The sequence below is a fragment of the Fragaria vesca genome, linkage group LG2 (genome assembly GCF_000184155.1).
Source record: "Fragaria vesca subsp. vesca linkage group LG2, FraVesHawaii_1.0, whole genome shotgun sequence".
Lineage (NCBI taxonomy): Eukaryota > Viridiplantae > Streptophyta > Magnoliopsida > Rosales > Rosaceae > Fragaria > Fragaria vesca.
This window is the reverse complement of record NC_020492.1, coordinates 22,617,039-22,636,649: the sequence shown is the minus strand read 5'-3', so window position 1 is coordinate 22,636,649 and position 19,611 is coordinate 22,617,039. Positions and strand designations below refer to the sequence as shown.

At 38.2% G+C, this 19,611-nt stretch overlaps 5 protein-coding genes across 5 annotated transcripts in view; all 5 read left to right on the top strand.

The window, feature by feature from the left end:
• Nucleotides 1-19,611, top strand: part of LOC101312889 (group 2 truncated hemoglobin YjbI-like) — a 771,661-nt gene that overhangs the window by 248,504 nt on the left and 503,546 nt on the right. The window lies entirely within an intron of this gene.
• On the top strand, nt 1,181-5,634 carry LOC101294732 (glutamate receptor 2.7-like). The gene is made up of 5 exons (XM_004292854.1): nt 1,181-1,460; nt 2,611-3,965; nt 4,049-4,361; nt 4,478-4,884; nt 4,978-5,634. The coding sequence occupies exons 1-5, from the start codon at nt 1,181-1,183 to the stop codon at nt 5,500-5,502; spliced, it is 2,880 nt and encodes a 959-aa protein (XP_004292902.1). The 3' UTR covers nt 5,503-5,634.
• LOC101294436 (glutamate receptor 2.7-like) lies at nt 6,616-9,916 on the top strand. Its single transcript, XM_004292853.1, has 5 exons — nt 6,616-6,889; nt 6,986-8,310; nt 8,465-8,777; nt 8,870-9,273; nt 9,371-9,916. Exons 1-5 carry the CDS (start codon nt 6,616-6,618, stop codon nt 9,914-9,916), a joined length of 2,862 nt encoding a protein of 953 aa, XP_004292901.1.
• LOC101294145 (glutamate receptor 2.8-like) lies at nt 11,837-15,209 on the top strand. Its single transcript, XM_004292852.1, has 5 exons — nt 11,837-12,122; nt 12,236-13,572; nt 13,765-14,077; nt 14,236-14,639; nt 14,742-15,209. The coding sequence occupies exons 1-5, from the start codon at nt 11,837-11,839 to the stop codon at nt 15,207-15,209; spliced, it is 2,808 nt and encodes a 935-aa protein (XP_004292900.1).
• Nucleotides 17,274-19,611, top strand: part of LOC101293852 (glutamate receptor 2.8-like) — a 3,737-nt gene continuing 1,399 nt past the window's right edge. Inside the window, exons 1-3 of the mRNA XM_004292851.1 lie at nt 17,274-17,553; nt 17,695-19,040; nt 19,279-19,591. Of these exons, the coding sequence (XP_004292899.1) occupies nt 17,274-17,553; nt 17,695-19,040; nt 19,279-19,591 (1,939 nt within the window). The remainder of the gene's footprint in view (nt 17,554-17,694; nt 19,041-19,278; nt 19,592-19,611) is intronic.

Genomic DNA, 19,611 nt, shown 5'->3' with positions numbered 1-19,611 from the left:
ATTTCTCTACTCATTAATTAGTTAATTGATTCAAATGGTGACTTAGTTTGAATACCTAATTCTCGTAATTTTGTGACCATGACAAGACCAAGACCACTATTCAGAATCCTTTGTATATATAGCTAATTTATATGATTAAACTTGTAGGTACGTGTGATTTCATTTGCTATACGTCTCATAATTCATATTCAAACCCTTGACGCGGCCAACCGAAGTAAGGGTTTTAATATGAACACACTAAGGTAAAAGCGTGAAAAAAGGAAAATAAAATAAAATAAAATATATCACATGAAAACTTGCTCGAGGCCTCGAGTGAGAAATATATCTCAGTTGATCTTAACGGTAAAGAGCCCTCCGTTTTTCAAACACTTTACATACTCTCTTTCACTCCCTACCTACTATATATATATATATATATATATATAACTTGACACTTGACAGTATTTTTAGGGTTTATTAATAACAAATGCCATTCGTGATCTTCGTTTTAAAGAGTTGATTAAAGACCAAGACCAAACGAGAAGAGAGACATACGACTGATACGAGCTAGCAAATTGGTTTCATTATTTGGTACAATATATTGAATTCAGAAGCAATGTATATGCTTACTTTGATTTGGTCAGAGAAGTATATATAAATATATATATATATATACATATATATATATATATATTTAGGGGATATTTAGAGCATATATAGCGAAGTTAGTAGTTAGCTATAAGACTAGTAAAAGTCAAACGATAACTTTGAATATATGTTTCAATTAAACTAGATATATAATTCAGACACATCCCATTCGTATAGATGTGGCAAATCAAATTACTAATAACAATATATTACCTTCATCACCAAGAAGAAAGGGATGCACAGACCGTATCCACCTAGACAGGTCGATCACCCAAAACTCCAAAAGGCTGGGTTTATATATTGCTATTGACTCGTTGATAGCAGCAGTTTAACAGAGTGAAAATCACACAGTACTCTCAAGCAGCCAATAATGAATTGTATATTCTTTTTTCACTTAATTCTTACTGTATAAAAAGTCTATATAAAACCCAGACGCACGTCCGCTTTCAATACACAAACCAATTCCTTAACCTCCAACAACAAGTTTCCAAGTCCTACATATAATTAATAACTACTCAGACTCTCCGAGCTAGATAGAGAATCTTCAGACGCGATGCAGATGATCAAGAAGATTCACTTCATCTCTCTTTGTTATTATTCTCTCTTCTTGGTCTTCTCCAGTATTGTCGTGGCCGTGGCGGCACAGAATGATCCGGTGAATGTGGGAGTTGGAGTGGTTCTTGATTCCTCTTCTGGGGTTGGGAAGATGGGGTTGAGCTGCATCAACATGTCGCTCACGGACTTCTATGCCTCCCATCCCAATTACACCACCAGGCTGCTTCTGCACCAGAAAAACTCATCACCCGAAGACGTTGTTCTTACTGCGGCTGCAGGTTAGTTCTATTTTGATTTCTCCATAGAACTCTCTGGTGTATTTCGACCTATGCATTCTCTTATCCAGTTCGTCCTTCATTTCATTGTTTCTTTCTCCGCTGTATTACTCTCCTATCATTTTCGTATCTGTTCTATTCCATGAATAAGAAGTTGGTCGATATTTTGAGGGTTTTTCAGGATTGAATTTACTCTATACCACGCACATCAACGTTAGTTTTTGTTTTTCTCACCATCAGAATTGGATCGTTAGGATTATTATCTCACCAACACGCACCACAAATATTGGATGAAATATTGGTTATTAATCTTTTTAAAGTTTTTTCTGTTATTTCTCACCATCAGAAGCTTGGATCGTTTCTGAGGAATTGGCATGGTATAGTTAGTTATACCAGCTGTCGACAGTACTAGATCTTGACTTTAGTAATCAATAATCTGTCTGGCTTTTTGTAGAAGTTCTAGAAAGTTTGAACTCTATAGTTTTGGATTTTCTATATTACGTATATACAACGATATGTAGTACTATTGACTTTCCAATAGAAAATTTTAGATATTTTCTCTCTTTGTTCCGAAATTAGAATTTTTGATATAGCTTAAGAAATATAGTATGTCTGTTCATTTTTGTGTGTATATATACCTGTCAGATTTTTTTTTCTTTTTGTTAATTTAGGCTTTAAAAATGTTGAGTTGCTATATGAAGAAACAAAAAGCAAAGAAATTAGAAACATACCACTTTCCAAATAAATAGGCCAACCTCTGATCGATGCACGTACATATGTTTAATCTGTATATTAATTAATTTTCTTGTAGGGAACTCAAATTTACACTCCTAATTTTACAATCCACACTCCCATTTTTCTTTTTTTTGTAATTTAAATTTTGTCTTTAGTGACATGTGTTTTGTCTTTTTATGAAAACTTTACCTAAAAAAAAGGTGGGAGTGTGGATTGTAAAATATGGAGTGTAAATTTCACCTCCTTTCTTGTATGTTGACTAATCGTTAATTACATTTCATAATCTACATATGTATCTTACTTAACCATCTATATGTTTATTAATTGTTTATTCATTTTTATTTGATAGAAAATACAAAACCAAAAATCTAACACTGCTCTTTGAACTCTCTAATTTGGAGTAATTTCTATTTTACAGCTCTGGACCTAATAAATAACGATCAAGTGCAAGCCATCATAGGCCCACAATCTTCAATGCAGGCCAACTTCCTAATAAGCCTCGGAGACAAAGCCCACGTTCCTATAATCTCATTCTCCGCCTCAAGCCCATCTCTCACTTCAATCCGCTCCCCCTACTTCATCCGCGCCGGGCAAAACGACTCGTCGCAGGTCAAAGCCCTAAGCGCCCTAATCCAAGCCTTCGGCTGGCGACAAGTCGTCCCCATCTACGTAGACAACGAGTTCGGCGAGGGAGTCATCCCTTACCTCTCCGATGCTCTACAACAAGTTGACGTCAGAATCCCTTACCGGACCGTACTTCCGTCAAAGGCCTCCGATGAACATATCGAAGCGGAGCTTCTTAAATTGGTGACCATGCAGACAAGGGTCTTTGTTGTTCATATGTTGCCTGAACTTGGTTCTAGGGTTTTCGAGAAGGCTAAGAAGCTTGGGATGATGGAGGAGGGCTATGTTTGGATCATGACAGATGGAATGTCCAACCTTTTTAGCTATATCAGTTCTTCTTCTGTGATGGAAAATATGCAAGGGGTTTTGGGTGTGAAAACTTATGTGCCGAGTACAAATGAGCTCGAGGGTTTTAGGGTTAGGTGGAAGAGGAAGTTCCAGGAAGACAATCCAGGTGTTGATGTGGATTTGGGCGTGTTTGGATTTTGGGCTTACGATGCTGCTACGGCATTGGCTACGGCAGTTGAAGAGGTTGTGAGGAGTAGTAATGGAAGCTTAGGGTTTCAGAAGTCGAATTCTTCCGGTAGTTCTAATGATTTGGAGAGGATTGGTGTGTCGATAATTGGTTCTTTACTAGTGGAAGCATTGTGGAGGACTAATTTCCTAGGGCTTTCGGGGCGTTTTAGCCTCCAAAATGGGCAGCTACAATCATCAACTTTTCAGATTGTTAATGTGATTGGTAGTGGAGAGAAGGTGATCGGGTATTGGACACCCCAAAACGGACTTGTGAGAAGTTTGAATTCCAAAATCACAATGAACAGCTCGTACTCTACTTCGAATACTAGTCTTGGGTCTATTATATGGCCTGGAGACTCCATTTCTGCTCCAAAAGGTTGGCAGATTCCTACGAGTGGGAAGAAGTTGAAGATTTTAGTACCAGTTAAGAGTGGGTTCAAGGAGTTTGTGAATGTGACGTTTGATCCAAAGACCAACACAAGCATGGTCATGGGTGGATACTGCATAGAAGTCTTCAAAGCTGTAAAGGAAGCATTGCCTTATGATATAGAATATGACCTTGTTGCTTTTGCCAAGCCTAATGGTAGCAAGGCTGGTAATTACAATGATTTGGCCAATGAAGTATATCTTGGGGTAAGCCTTTTATACTTATGCAATATTATTCCTCGCAGATTATGCAAGTTATTTGCTGAACAATGGCACTTTTTACTTGACAGAATTATGATGCTGCAGTGGGAGATATAACCATTAGAGCAAACAGGTCCTTGTACATTGATTTTACTTTGCCATTCACAGAATCTGGGGTATCTATGATTGTGCCCATTAAAGATAACAAAAATAAAAATGCATGGGTGTTCTTGAAGCCTTTGACTTGGGACTTATGGGCAACAAGTGGTTGTTTCTTCATATTCATTGGTTTTGTGGTTTGGGTTTTAGAACATCGGATTAACGAAGACTTTCGAGGGCCCCCTCCTCATCAGATTGGCACAAGCTTGTGGTTCTCCTTCTCAACCATGGTTTTTGCACACCGTAAGTTCCTTAATTTATCTCAATCCATTGTGTATATAACACTACTTTCTTTCATTCAAGCTATCAGTATGACCCATTTTGTTCATTCCATTTTTGTTTGTGATCTTTTGTCACAGGGGAAAGAGTAGTGAGCAACTTGGCTAGGTTTGTAGTGATCATATGGTGTTTCGTCGTCCTCATTTTGACTCAAAGTTACACCGCCAGTTTAACATCACTTTTAACAGTTCAACAGCTCCAACCAACTGTTACTGACGTAAACTGGCTTCTGAAGAATAGAGAGAATGTTGGCTACCAATCAGGTTCTTTTGTTTATGGGATTTTGAAACAGCTAGGGTTTCAGGATGAAAAGCTGAGGACTTTTGATACTGTTGAACAATTGAACGAACTTTTTCATAACGGGACTGCAAATAATGGGATAGCTGCTGCATTCGATGAGACCCCATATATGAAATTGTTTCTTGCAACTTACTGCTCGAAATACACCATGGTTGAGCCAACGTTCAAAGCTGATGGTTTTGCCTTTGTAAGTGATTAGTCTATGTGATCTCTTTCTGAGTTGCATGTTTTGTCCATTGTGGTCTCTCTGACGAAATTCTTTAATTTTTGAACTTGACAGATCTTCCCGAAAGACTCACCTCTTGCTCGCGATGTTTCAAGGGCAATCTTAAATGTGAATGAGGGAGGTGAAATGCAAAGGATTGAAGATAGGTGGTTCAAAAGACAAGAATGTCAAGACACAACGAACAGTGTCTCATCCAACAGTCTTAGCCTCGAGAGTTTTTGGGGCCTCTTCCTCATTGCCGGCGTCGCTTCATCATTGGCTCTCATCATATTTGTTGCCATGTTCTTGTATGAACACAGGCACATTCGCTTGGATTCAGAATCTTCATTTTGGAGAAAAGTTCTTGTCATGTTAAGAATTTATGACCAGAAAGACCTCAGCAGCCATACCTTTAAGAAGAGTGGAATGGAATTTCACCCTAACTACCCCCCGAGTCCATCAAGCTTTTCAAACCACACTGAAGCGCACAATGTGTTTGCAGATCAGCAGACAATACCTCCTTCTCCTGAGCATGGTGATTTGAGTCCCACTAATGGTCAATCAACCAGAGAGATTGAATTAGCTATTGAGCATCCTTAGAGACAAAGAGGTAACTGATCCATATTAGATTGCCCAATTTAGTAACTGATCCATATGATTTCTTAGCTAGTTACACATGATATATATATTGTGTATTAATTGACAGAAGTAATGGTATATGTAATTATGTATATATGTAGTAGTATAATGTCATAGCAATATTTGACTGCATATTGTAAATTGATTCAGAGATAGAATGACGAGTTCACGTACTGTAAATAAAAAAGATTGGTGACTCTCTGCTTCGGTTATTAGAAAGATGCGTTGCTCAACTAAGCCACAGCTTGATCTTGTTCTCTTCAACAACACTTGTTTTTGGAACTGAACAATCCTAGGGTGCTGATGTGCACTCTGATTGGTATGAACTTATGTCTAAAAATATTCCTCCAACAAGCTCGAGACATCAGCTAGAAATGTTATTCTACAAATATTACCATTAGTTTATGCATGCAGGCATTGAGTTTCTCTTGCCGATTTCTTGGACATATGGCAGATTTGCATCATATTCAGGGAGAGCTAGCATTTAGCTTAGTGTCTTGTCCCGATCATTGATTTACTCGAGCGGCCACCTCTGGCTAGTTTGGTTCTTCTTTCAGGAAGTTTTGTCATTGAGGTTGTGTCGAGAGACTAAATAATATGGGATCCGTTTGATTTAGGACAAATTACAAAAGCTTACAGTACGAGCATAATTCTTGTTCTATTCAACAAGAAAACAATTCCTAGCAATAATTCTCATCTTCTAGAGGTCGAAGCGTATACTCTGATCCGCCATTGAAATATACAAGTCAAAATTAACCTCGAGTCCGTCTAGAATTTCCTGGAAATGCTTAGGATTATATCAGCTTATACTCTTGACCTTCATGTAATTTTCTTCTACATTGATTTTTTTGTTTTTACGCATGATATCTACGTTTAGGACCCTTTACACTTCTAAGTCTATCTAATCAGCTGGATGATTGTCTTAACTTTCTTAGATGGAAGTATGCATGTATATTCTTTCCGTAGTTTTGAATATTCTCAGTCTCCATTTAACTATTTAAGACTGAAGAATTTTCATTGCCGGCCATCACCACCATTTGGTATCAATACGAAACAGTATCGAAATATTGAATTATGATCTACAACCTTAAGAAGATTGTTCTTACTATCTTCTTCTTGTTTCTCTCTTCACCAGTTTCCTTGGCCAAGCCACAGAATAAAACAATTATCCCGGTGAAAGTGGGGGTTATTCTTGGTGGCCTTGAACATTCAGTGACCGAGGAGATATGGTTGAGTTGCATAAAATTGGCCATCTCAGACTTCTACGCTTCTCATGCTCATTACAAAACTAGGCTGATCTTGAACATCAGGGAATCCAGACAGAATATTGTTGCTGCAGCTGCCAAAGGTAATTTTACATCTGTGTGTTACATATAATGAATGACACACTGATAGCTAGACGGCTAGAGCAGCCTTTCTAATTGTTACATTGAATCATGTACAGCCCTAGATCTGATAAAGAATGAAGAAGTGAAAGCCATAATTGGGCCACTGACATCCATGGAGACTAGCTTTGTTATTAGTCTCGGAGAGGAAGCTCGTGTGCCGATCATATCATTTTCTGCAACAAGCCCTTCTCTTACTTCTCTCAGTAGCCCTTATTTTTTCCAGTTTGCACAAAATGACTCATCCCAAGTAAAAGCCATAAGTGCCATTGTGAAAGCTTTTGGGTGGAGACAAGTTGTGCCGATCTACGTAGACACTTCATCCGGGGAGGCAGTCATACCATACTTAACTGATGCCTTGGAAGAGGTTAATGCTCGTGTCGCTTATCACAGTGTCATTTCCCCCACTGCAACTGATGATCAGATTGAGAAAGAGCTTTACAAGTTGAAGACAATGCAAACTAGAGTCTTTGTTCTGTACATGACTCCTGAATTGTGTTCTAAGCTAGTTCACAAGGCGAATGAGATTGGAATGATGACTGAGGGCTATGTTTGGATCACAACGAATGGGATGACAAATAGTTTAAAGACTATTGAGTTCCTCAATTTCATCGACGGGGTATTAGGTGTTGAAACTTATGTTCCAATGACAAAACAGCTTCAAGAGTTCATGTCACGATGGCATCGGCAGATCCAAAAAGACACTCCAGTCAGTATCTTCTCTGGTTTGAACTTGGATGTTTTTGCACTTTGGGCGTATGATGCTACTTTTGCACTAGCCATGGCTATTGAACAAGTATATGGGAGTACAAGTAGTATTGTCCCCGAGGACACAAATGTTGCTTCCAACAAATCGACTGATCTTGAAAGTGTTGCAGTTTCTCAACATGGTCCGAAACTTCGCAAAGCTTTGTTAGCTACTAAATTTCAAGGCATTGCCGGAGAATTCAGCCTTATTGATGGTCAACTTCAGGCGTCAACTTTTCAGATTGTTAATATAAATGGTGGTGCACCAAGAAAAATAGGATTTTGGACACCGCAAAATGGACTAGTGAACAAAGCAAACTCCTCAAGTTCCAATATTGGACCTATTATATGGCCGGGAGATTCTCTCTCTGTACCAAGAGGATGGGAGATCCCAACGAATGGGATTAAACTGAAAATAGGAGTTCCGGTGAAGGATGGTTTTGTTGAGCTTGTTAAGGTAACAACAGATCCAAGCACCAACACTACAGATGTCACAGGCTTCAGTATTGATGTCTTTAAGGCAGCAGTAGAATTGTTACCATATGCTCTTCCTTATGAGTTTGTTCCTTTCACCAATCCTAATGGCACCAACACCGGCCTCACTTACAACGATTTGTGCTATCAAGTATATCTCGGGGTAAGTTCCTCATCTTTAATACGATTGAGAAGTTATTTTCATCATATTACTCAATGACGTACTTATATTATATGCATTGAGATTCTTTAAAATGTGGTTCACTTAGCATTATTCATATTGATATAACATTATAACTCACTCTAAACTTTCATAGAACTTCGATGCTGTGGTTGGAGATGTGACGATTAGAGCAAACAGGTCTTTGTATGTGGACTTTACAATGCCATACACAGAAGCTGGTGTGGTCATGGTTGTGCCTGTCAAAGACATCAAGAGACAAAGTGCATGGACTTTCTTGAAGCCTTGGAGATGGGACCTTTGGCTAACAATTACTTGGTTCTTTCTCTTCATTGGTTTTGTGGTTTGGGTTCTTGAACATCGAGTTAACAAACATTTTCGAGGCCCTCCAGCATACCAAGTTGGCACAAGTATTTGGTTCTCCTTCTCCACCATGGTTTTTGCACAGCGTAATAATTCTCCAAGATCTCTCATCAAATTTCAAGTTATTTGATCATCTCAATGTTTTCGACTAACAACATTTCCTTTGTTCTTTGGACAGCGGCAAGAATTGTTAGCAACCTGGCTAGATTCGTGATGATTGTATGGATATTTGTTTTGTTAGTACTGACAATAAATTACACAGCCAGTCTAACATCACTTTATACAGTTGAAAAAGTTCAGCCCACTGTTACCACTCTAAGTGATCTGTTACAGAATGGGGATAATGTTGGCTACGCAAGAAATTATGTTTTTGATATCTTGATTCAAGTAGGGTTTGACAAATCCAAGCTTAAGATGTTCAAAACTATGGTAGACATAGATGAAGCTCTTACTAGAGGAAGTGCAAATGGTGGTATTGCTGCTGTTGTTGATGAAAGCCCCAGCATGAAGATTTTTATAGCAAAATATTGCAAGAAATATACCTTGTTGGGACCCTTCTTCAAAACTGATGGCTTTGCTTTTGTAAGCTAAAAGCCTAAAACTATCTGCTTCATTTGCTATATACATGTTTGCGTGTGAGTGTGAGTGTGACTGAGTTTTCTTCAATTAACTTTTGCAGGTGTTTCCTAAATATTCCCCTATAGTACGCGATGTTTCACAAGCAATCCTAAATGTTACAGGAGGAGAGTTGATAATGAACATCGAAAACAAATGGTTCAAGAAGGAAAGCAATTGTGAAGATCTGAACACTAGGGTTTCTAGCAAAAGTCTTGGCACTGACAGCTTCTGGTTCCTCTTCGTCTTAGTCGGGTTGGTTTCGACAGTAGCTCTCATCGTATATGTAGCTTCCTTCATTCATAAGCATAGGCATGTGTTGGTGCACCCGGATACTGATCCGAAACCCTCAACATCAGAAAAGATTCGAGCTATGTTCGAAATTTTCAACGAGAAAGACCTCAACTACCACACTTTCAAAACCAAGCAACCACAAGAGACAGTGGAGGCCTCATCCAACAAAAATAGCTGCCCAATGAGTCCAGCTCTCCACCACAATCCAAACCCTAGGGATTCCAATTCTGTTTTCGATATAGAACTGGAAGATGAGCCTCCAGAAGTTCTTGCTACTCCTGAGGATGCTGTCACAGTTCAAGAAATGCACAGATAGAACATGAGTTTGTATATATATTCACATAGCATGGTTGTGTTACGATATCATACATACGTCTTACGATGAATTATTTTTTCTATTTGAGTAAATACATACATATACACGGCGGTATATCTACACATACATATATATATGGATGATCAAGATTAAAGAACATAATACATACGTGATGATATCCACGAGTCCACATATAAATTGTTATAAATGACGAAGATCGCTCCATCTACTTAAAAGTCGTGACAGAGAAAGAAATGAAAGTAAATAAAATTTAAGCAAAGGCTTCAACCAGGCCCAATTATTCCTATCTGTCTTCATCGTCTTCCTCAATCCCTCACCATCACCTATGAAACCCACGAAAAAGTTTCCTTCCATCACTATCTCCCAATCTCCAAACCTAGGCCGGCTGCTGAAGTCAACACCCGCCAAGATTGCTTCAGCTGTCTGCAATAAGATAAGTAACCAATACGTTGTCGTTTTATACCTTGTCTATTACAGTTACTCACTTACAGTGCATAATGAAGTTTCCTGGGAAGCCATGCATATGAAACATTGTTTTCTCCATTTTTATAACAAAGATGAAACCATGTATGTTAATCAGAAATACACCATAACAAAGATGGATTCCCTTTGGAAACCTAAACAAAGATTTATCAAATCACAACAGAGAAAAGATATAGGAAAATATTACCCAAATCAACCCCATCTTTAAACGAAATTTCTCAGTCATATCCAATTACCATCATTGTATGATCTCTAAGAAAAAACCCTGCAGAAGCTTTCCCAGTTGAATCAACAGCCCCATCAGAGTTCAGCTTGATCCAATAAGACATTTCCCATTATCTGATAGATCCGTCACAGTTGTTATTCCCAAATCGAATTCTTAATGTGAACAAAGCCAATTTGAGGTAGTTCATGTTGAATAATCATTTTGTTTCTCTCCCATATCCGCGTAACTTCAAAACATACCAGTTCTGCGTAATAAGAAAGAATGGAGAATCATGAATTGTTCCGAATAGTACTAGATATCCAAGACAACAAAGAATGTGAACTAAGAGGGTTAACAAGAACAAATCTTTCCAAGAATCCGTGGATAACATCTCCTTAAGTGCTAATTAAATATACTTGAGAATATTCGACAAAAAAAGGAGTCACATCAAGGACATCTCATCTAGAGAGCCACCCAAAGTAACTAGCTAGAAAAACTTCAGAAGACTAGTATATCAGGTTCTGGAAATATTATCCTTTCCTTTTAGACAATTAATTTCAGGTTGCACTCAAGCACGATGAATTGATGCATATATTAAAAAGAAAAACAAAAAAGAACTCCATCATACTCTGGCAATGAATTGTTTCATCATTACTGACAAATTGGTGATCGAACATTCAACTGCTGCTAGCAATATTATACTGGCCTTGCGAAATGTCCTGGTAATGCTTGAGAAATTGTGAATTAATTGATTTTTATTCATTTCTTAATTGCAAACGAACCGTAGGTCATTGGACAAGAGCTATGAATTTCTCTAGTTTATGATACAGTGATAATAAGATCAAAGTTAAGATGTTATATTTTATGATACAATATTTGACCATTCAGTTCGTTTACTCTGTTTAGAAGTTTTCCTAGCTATGATTATGCGAGGTATCTTTTTGTTTATACCATGCTAGTTTTCTTTGCCAGCTTAATCAGATGTCCTCTATGTAACTATTCTTTTTATTTATATTTGCATCAAACCGAACATCTAGTGTTTGTTCTTTCTGCAGCTCAAGCTTTCCAACATCTGCATATATGATGGGGTGTTTCCGTGTTTGTTGTTGTTATTCTAATTTCTCGAACTCAATATATATAGATAACACCATTTGGGTGTGACTTTCGTACACAATATCAGATTAAGCTTCAGGCATTCATAAGATTAAACTATGATGAAGAAGAACCATACCAACCTTCACCTTCTTATCTCTATCTTTTTCCTCTCTCCTTTCTGTTCATGGGTTTCCTTAGCCCTGGCACGATCTGAAACTACTATCCCAGTGAATGTGGGGGTTGTTCTCGATGACGTTAAGTATTCAGTAACCAAGGATATTTGGTTGAGTTGCATCAAAATGGCTCTTGTCGACTTCTATGCTACTCATGCTCTCTACAACACTAGGCTTGTCTTGAACACTAGGCACTGTAGAGAAAATGTTGTCAGTGCAGCTGGTGCAGGTTCTCTCTATCAATTGTTATCATGATCATACTGTATCTTTTAATTTTAATCTGTAAGACTCATGCTTTGTTCATTTTCAAATTATAATTCTATCTTTTCCCTCGATTTGCAGCTCTAGATCTGATAAAGAATGAACGAGTGAAAGCCATCATCGGACCTGTGACTTCCATGCAGACAAGCTTTGTCATTAATCTTGGAAACCAGGCTCATGTTCCTATTATATCATTTTCTGCAACTAGCCCTTCTCTTACTTCTCTCCGGATCCCCTATTTCTTTCAATTTGCACAAATTGACTCATACCAAGTGAAAGCTATTAGTGCAATTGTTAAAGCCTTTGGATGGAGACAAGTCGTGCCAATCTACATAGACACTGAGTATGGAGAGGGAATCATACCATACCTAACTGATTCCTTGCAAGAGATAGATTGTCGTGTCCCAAACCGGAGTGTCATTTCCTCATCAGCCACAGACGGCCAAATCGTTCAAGAACTTTCCAAGTTAATGTTGATGGAAACCAGAGTCTTCATTGTCCACATGACAGCTAATCTATCCTCTAGACTATTTGTCAAGGCAAAAGAGATTGGGATGATGCGCGAAGGTTATGTGTGGATCACTACTAATGAGATACTTGATAGATTACAGTCTCAAAATTCTACAGTCCTCAATTCCATGCAGGGTGTGTTGGGTGTACAAACTTTTGTTCCACCAACACCAGAGCTTGAAGCGCTCAAGGAACGGTTGAATCGGCAATTCCATATAGACATTGGTGCTGAATTGGATGTTTTTGGACTTTGGGCTTATGATGCTGTTTTTGCACTGGCCATGGCAATTGAACAAGTAATTGGACCTACAACTAGCTATCCCTTCCAAGAGCCAAATGTTACTTCCAGCCACTCGACTGATCTTGAAGGTTTTCCGGTCTCTCCATATGGTCCAGAACTTTGCAAAACTCTGTCAGCTGCTAGGTTTCAAGGCATAGCTGGACATTTCAGTGTTGTTGGTAGGCAACGTGAACCATCAAAATTTCGGATAGTCAATGTTAATGGTAACGAGGCAAGAACAGTTGGATTTTGGTCGCTGAAAGAAGGCCTAGTGAAAAGATTGAATTCGTCAGCAAACTCAAGTAAACTTTCAAGTACAAAATTTAAGTTTGGACCTATTAGGTGGCCGGGAAATTCTTCATCTGTTCCCAAGGGTTGGGAGATCCCAACAAATGGCAAGAAATTGAGAATCGGAGTTCCTGTCAAGGTTGATTTTACTGAGTATGTTAAGGTAACAATAAACCACAGCGCTCACACAACAGATGTTACAGGCTTCAGTGTCGATGTCTTTAAGGCTGCAGTGGAATTACTACCATATGATCTTACTTACGAGCTCATTCCCTTTGCAAACTCCAATGGCACCTGCGCAGGCACTTATGATGAGTTGTGCTATCAAGTATATCTTGGGGTAAAATTCTATGCTTTTATAAGAATAACTATAACTCAGTTAGCATATACATTTGTGAAGTTCAGTTCTAAGTTGCAGATTCTGGATTAAACTTTCATCTCTTTGGCCTCCTTTATATCACACAAGAAACAAAACAAAAAAAGCATTCGTTTATCCTTTTACTGAGGTGATGCATATGTTATTACTTGACAGAAGTTGGATGCTGTGGTGGGAGATACTACTATTAGAGCATACAGGTCATTATATGTGGACTTTACAATGCCATACTCAGAATCTGATGTAGCAATGGTCGTGCCCGTCATCGACTTCAAGAGCAAACATGTATTGGCTTTCTTGAGGCCTTGGACATGGGACCTGTGGCTAACAACTTGTTTTTTCTTTGTCTATATTGGTTTTGTGATTTGGGTTCTTGAACATCGAATTAACAAGGAATTTCGCGGCCCTCTCTCGCATCAAGTTGGCACCAGTATCTGGTTCTCCTGCTCAACCATGGTGTTTGCACATAGTAATCTCTCTCTCTCTCTCTCTCTCTCTCTCTCTCTCTCTTCTAGTTAATTACTAAAGTTCAGTATTGTATTAGCAGCATATATTACATTAAACTTTGTTTACATAAGTTTCAGATATTTATGTCTTTCATTAACAATTTCCCTCTGCAACTTACAGGGGAGAAAGTTCTGAGCAACTTGGCTAGATTCATTATGATCATCTGGGTTTTTGTCGTGCTTATATTGACAATAAATTACACAGCCAGTTTATCATCACTGTATACAGCTGAACAACTCAAGCCAGTTACTGATATAAATGATTTACTTAGGAATCAGGATAACGTTGGCTACTTCAAGAACTGTTATGTTTACGATCTGTTGAAACAAGTTGGTTTTAATGATTCCAAGCTGAAGGCATATGAAAGAATGGAAGAAGTTGATGAAGCTCTTTCGAAAGGGACTGCAAATGACGGTATTGCTGCTGTTGTTCATGGAACCCCAAAGATGAAGCTTTTTCTTGCCAAATATTGTTCTAAATATACCATGATTGAAGCGATATTTAGAACTGACGGATTTGCCTTTGTAAGATCTCTCTCCACCTATATGCATGTTTGTGTATCAGAGAATTAGATCCTCCTTTTATGCCTCACTTTGTATTAATAATTTGGTGGGATGACATTACAGGTGTTTCCAAAACGTTCCCTACTTGTAGACGATGTTTCACAGGCAATCTTAAACATTACAGGAGGAGAGAAGATCATGGAACTTGAAAACAAATGGTTGAAGAAAGAATCCGATTGCCAAGATTGGAGTGGCACAAATATTCCTAGCATAAGTCATGGGCTTGGTGGCTTTTGGGTGCTATTCCTCATTGCCGGGTTGGCTTCAATACTCGCTCTAATCATATTTGTAGCTTCCTTCATTCACAGGCATAGGTACGTATTGGTGCAACCGGGTTATTCAGAAGCCTCGACATGGAGAAAGATCCGAGCTCTGTTCAAAATTTTCAATCAAAAAGACCTCGACTCTCACACTTTCAAGAGGAGTGAAAGTTCGAGATGCAGAAATGAAGTCACCAAACAACTTCCCCAGAACTGTAGTTCACCAGAATCAGGATCACCCTCAAACAAACAACCTCAACACTGCTCCTGAATACAATTGAATGTCACATTACACATACATTACATTATTGTGTACGTAGCCAATCATTGTATCGAATTCATTATTGTAGCTTTGTATATGAGACCATTAATCGAGTCACAGTACGTGACTAAGACTTTTCGTACATGTTTGGTACTCGGGACTACATTAGACCTCTTTATTTTTTTAAGATTGTCATGTACTTATGTGAGGTGTCTTAAGATGTACTAATATTAACCCATGTTTGGTGTTGCATGTGATTAGAGTGCAGTTTGTTTGGTTTATGGTTTAGAATGATGATGTTATCTAAGAATCACATATTTGAGTACCCACAATAACACAATCTAAGAAGTCCAAAATAAAAACAAGGTGTTACGTAAACTCATTTATTATAGTACACAATAACACCAAACATAATACTAACTAAACTGAACTCCATATTTAGCACAGTTTCATTTAGTCCCATGAAACAAACATGCAGTTTCTGGTCATTGTTTCTATTTTTTTTTTTTTTTTTTTTTGTATACTTTTCCAGCCATTGTTAGTTGTATTGTATATAGATGTATAATAGCAATGTAGTATTTCTGAAAATCAATGAACTCTACAAAAAGAGAGGGCAAATAGTGTGGTAAGCCAAGTATTATCCGCAGATCAAACTCATCAAAGTCCCAACATGAAGAATCACATGACATGGTAAAGTTGGTCGAGCTGTTTTGTATGAAACTCTATGTTAAGAGTTCGTGTCCAAACTCCTATAAGTTTGTGACCAATAATTTTGAGAGACGTTCGGGTTCGCCCATGTGTTATATACCTTTATTCGCTAAAAAAAAAAACGCATGACTTTGCAAAATAAACCAGGCTCATATGTGAATGTAAAAGCCCATCAACGTAAGAGCAGTCCCAATTTTCCATAGGGGTTTATCTTCATCTTCATTTGCAATTTTGCATAAACCCCACGGCAAACCGTCCATTTCTCGCAGTCTCCGACATGTCAACGCCGTCTCCCACCGTCAAAAAGTCAGCACCCGCCAAACACACACTGCAGTGTCTCCATTAAGATAAGTAACCGAGTCGTTGCCGTTTATATTCATCCTCTACTGCTTTGATTTGACTTTCTGAATCTCTTACTCTGATGAAACCATGAAAATCAAGACCCAGTCTTTTTAGATTGTAATTTCTAAAGCTTCTAAATTTCAGCTACGTTATTTTCTTTCTGTCATAATTGCTTCATTATTTTCATATCATATAATTGATCTCGTGTGTCTTCAACTATTACTATTCTCTTGTGAAGTTTCCTGGGAGTCGTTCTTGTAACAATGCATAGAAGACTAGCTAAACGAACGAAGTTCTACACATTGTACTCTTATTATTCCGTAATTGCCCAAATACAATCTTGGAGGATATTCACAAGCTGATCTTCTGTAATAAAAAAGACTAATTCTTTCATTGAGAATTTGCAGAAATAATACTATAAGAAATGAGAATGTAATGCTCACTAATTGTGGTCCTGCTCTGCTCACCAAGACGATTTTTACGCTTTGATGTCACTTTGAACTAGAGCTAGCAATACTACAATCTGACTCCTTGAGAACTTTCCTGGTAATGTTACACTGGTCTTGTTATCCTTTGTTTATTCAATGATTGCCAACCCAAGCAGTTAGTCAATTGCTATGACTTCCTCTTTTGTAGCATTGATCCTTTCTGTTTCTTTCTCTCAAAGTTACATTGTATGATACTCTATTTTAAGTAAATGATCTTGTCAGAGTGTCAATTACTTTTGGTTTATTTAATCTGTTTTGAATTTTTCCTCGATTTATTGTGTCATACTTGTGCAGGCATGCTTGTTTTCCAAGATCTTTTTTCCAATTTTGTCAGATCTCCTTGATGGAACCTGTATTTCCAATTCTTGTAAACATCAAGCCAAACACAAGTAGTGTTTGTTCTTTCTGTTTAAAGCTTTCCAATGCCTGCATATATGATGGGTTGTTTGTTGTTGTTAATTCTAACATCATTCCGGTCTGACTTTAGTAAAAAACCAGATTAAGCAGCAGGAATTCTAAAGATTTTGATATGATGATGAAAAAGCATACCAACCTTCACCTCCTTATTCTTATCCTTTTCCTCTTTCCTTCCTGTTCATGGGTTTCGTTGGCCCTGGCACAGAATGAAACCATTGTCCCAGTGCATGTGGGGGTTATTCTTGATGACCTTCAGTATTCATTCACCAAGGACATTTGGTTGAGTTGCATCAAAATGGCTGTCGTAGACTTCTATACTTCTCATCCTAACTACAACACTAGGATTGTTTTGAACACTAGTCATTGCAAAGAAAATGTTATCAGTGCAGCTGCTGCAGGTTTTCACTAGCTAGTTCCTTAATTTTGATTTCAATTCAGTTGTATCTGTTATAATGATGATGATGTATCTGTTAACTTCCATATGTAGGATCATGATTGTTCATTTTTACTTATGATTCTACTTTTCTGTTGGAATGCAGCTCTCGATCTGATAAAGAATGAACAAGTGAAAGCCATCATTGGGCCAGTGACATCCACGCAGACAAGCTTTATCATTAACCTTGGAAACCAGGCTCAGGTTCCTATTATATCATTTTCTGCAACAAGCCCTTCTCTTACTTCTCTCCGGATCCCTTATTTCCTTCAGTTTGCACAAACTGATTCATCCCAAGTGAAAGCCATTAGTGCAATTGTTAAAGCCTTCGGATGGAGACAAGTCGTGCCTATCTATATAGACACCGAGTATGGGGAGGGAATCATACCGTACCTAACTGATGCTTTGCATGAGGTAAATGCTCGTGTCCCATACCGCAGTGTCATTCCCTCATCTGCCACTGATGGTCAAATCCTTCAAGAACTTGCCAAGTTGATGACAAAGGAAACCAGAGTCTTCATTGTTGACATGACAACTGATCTATCCTCTAGATTATTTGTCAAGGCAAAAGAGATTGGGATGATGAGTAAAGGGTATGTATGGCTCACTACCAATGACATACTTAGTAAATTGCAGTCACAAAATTCTACAGTCATTGATTCCATGCAAGGTGTATTGGGTGTACAAACTTTTGTTCCACCGACACCAGAGCTTGAAGAACTCAAGATACAGTTGAAACGACATTTCCATACAGACAATCCAGCCATTGGTGCTGAATTGGATGTTTTTGGACTTTGGGCTTATGATGCAGTTTTTGCAGTGGCCATGGCAATTGAACAAGTAATTGGAACTCCAACTAGCTTTCCCGTCCATGAGTCAAATGCTGCTTCCAACAGCTCCACAGATCTTGAAGGTTTTCCGGTCTCTCCATACGGACCAAAACTTCTCACAGCTCTGTCAACTGTTAGATTTGAAGGCATAGCTGGACATTTCACTGTTGTTGGTGGGAAACGTAACTCATCAAATTTTCAGATAGTCAATGTGAATGGTGGTGGAGCAAGAACAATTGGGTTTTGGACACTGAAAAACGGCCTTGTGAACACATTGAATTCATCACCAGGCTCCAGTAAAATTTCTGGTTCCAAATTTGAGTTTGGACCTATTAGGTGGCCGGGAGATTCTCTCTCTGTTCCTAAAGGATGGGAGATCCCAACAAAAGGAAAGAAATTGAGAATTCTAGTTCCTGTCAAGGCTGATTTTACTGAGTTTGTTAAGGTGGCAAAAGACCCAAAAACTAACACAACAGTTGTCACAGGCTTCAGTATTGATGTATTTAAGGCTGCAGTGAAACTATTACCATACGATCTTCCTTATGAGCTCATTCCTTTTGCAAAGTCTGATGGCACCAGTAACGGCAGTTACTATCAGATGTGCTATCAAGTATATCTTGGGGTAAATTCTATGCTTTTTATTAGAATTAACGAACTCTTAATCATCTTGTTCATATACATTCATAATTTTTGTTGTTGTTGTGCTTTTCACATTATACATTTGTAAAGTTTAGTTCTGAGCTTCAAATACTGGATTAAACTATTGTCTGTCTTTGGCCTCCTTCATAATAAAAAAAAAAAACACAATGAGCATTCTTTTTTCTTTTGCTGAGATTATAAATGCTCTTATTAATTTACAGAACTTTGATGCTGCGGTGGGAGATACAACTATTAGAGCAGACAGGTCATTATATGTGGACTTTACAATGCCGTACTCAGAATCTGGTGTAGCAATGGTCGTGCCAGTCATCGACTTCAAGAGTAAACATGTATTGGCTTTCCTGAGGCCTTGGACATGGGACCTGTGGCTAACAATCTGCTTTTTCTTTGTCTATATTGGTTTCGTGGTTTGGGTTCTTGAACATCGAATTAACAAGGAATTTCGCGGCCCTCTCTCGCATCAAGTTGGCACCAGTATCTGGTTCTCCTGCTCAACCATGGTGTTTGCACATAGTAATATCTCTTTCTCTCTC

What these genes read in the sequence shown, in the direction of transcription:
- LOC101294732 (XM_004292854.1), top strand. Translation starts at nt 1,181, where the DNA reads ATGCAGATGATCAAGAAGATTCACTTCATCTCTCTTTGTTATTATTCT. An exon ending in TGTTCTTACTGCGGCTGCAG is followed by an intron (nt 1,461 to 2,610) that starts GTTAGTTCTATT and finishes TCTATTTTACAG; the next exon opens with CTCTGGACCTAATAAATAAC. An exon ending in AAGCTGATGGTTTTGCCTTT is followed by an intron (nt 4,885 to 4,977) that starts GTAAGTGATTAG and finishes TGAACTTGACAG; the next exon opens with ATCTTCCCGAAAGACTCACC.
- LOC101294436 (XM_004292853.1), top strand. Translation starts at nt 6,616, where the DNA reads ATGATCTACAACCTTAAGAAGATTGTTCTTACTATCTTCTTCTTGTTT. An exon ending in TGTTGCTGCAGCTGCCAAAG is followed by an intron (nt 6,890 to 6,985) that starts GTAATTTTACAT and finishes AATCATGTACAG; the next exon opens with CCCTAGATCTGATAAAGAAT. An exon ending in AAACTGATGGCTTTGCTTTT is followed by an intron (nt 9,274 to 9,370) that starts GTAAGCTAAAAG and finishes TAACTTTTGCAG; the next exon opens with GTGTTTCCTAAATATTCCCC.
- LOC101294145 (XM_004292852.1), top strand. Translation starts at nt 11,837, where the DNA reads ATGATGAAGAAGAACCATACCAACCTTCACCTTCTTATCTCTATCTTT. An exon ending in TGTCAGTGCAGCTGGTGCAG is followed by an intron (nt 12,123 to 12,235) that starts GTTCTCTCTATC and finishes CTCGATTTGCAG; the next exon opens with CTCTAGATCTGATAAAGAAT. An exon ending in AACCATGGTGTTTGCACATA is followed by an intron (nt 14,078 to 14,235) that starts GTAATCTCTCTC and finishes TGCAACTTACAG; the next exon opens with GGGAGAAAGTTCTGAGCAAC.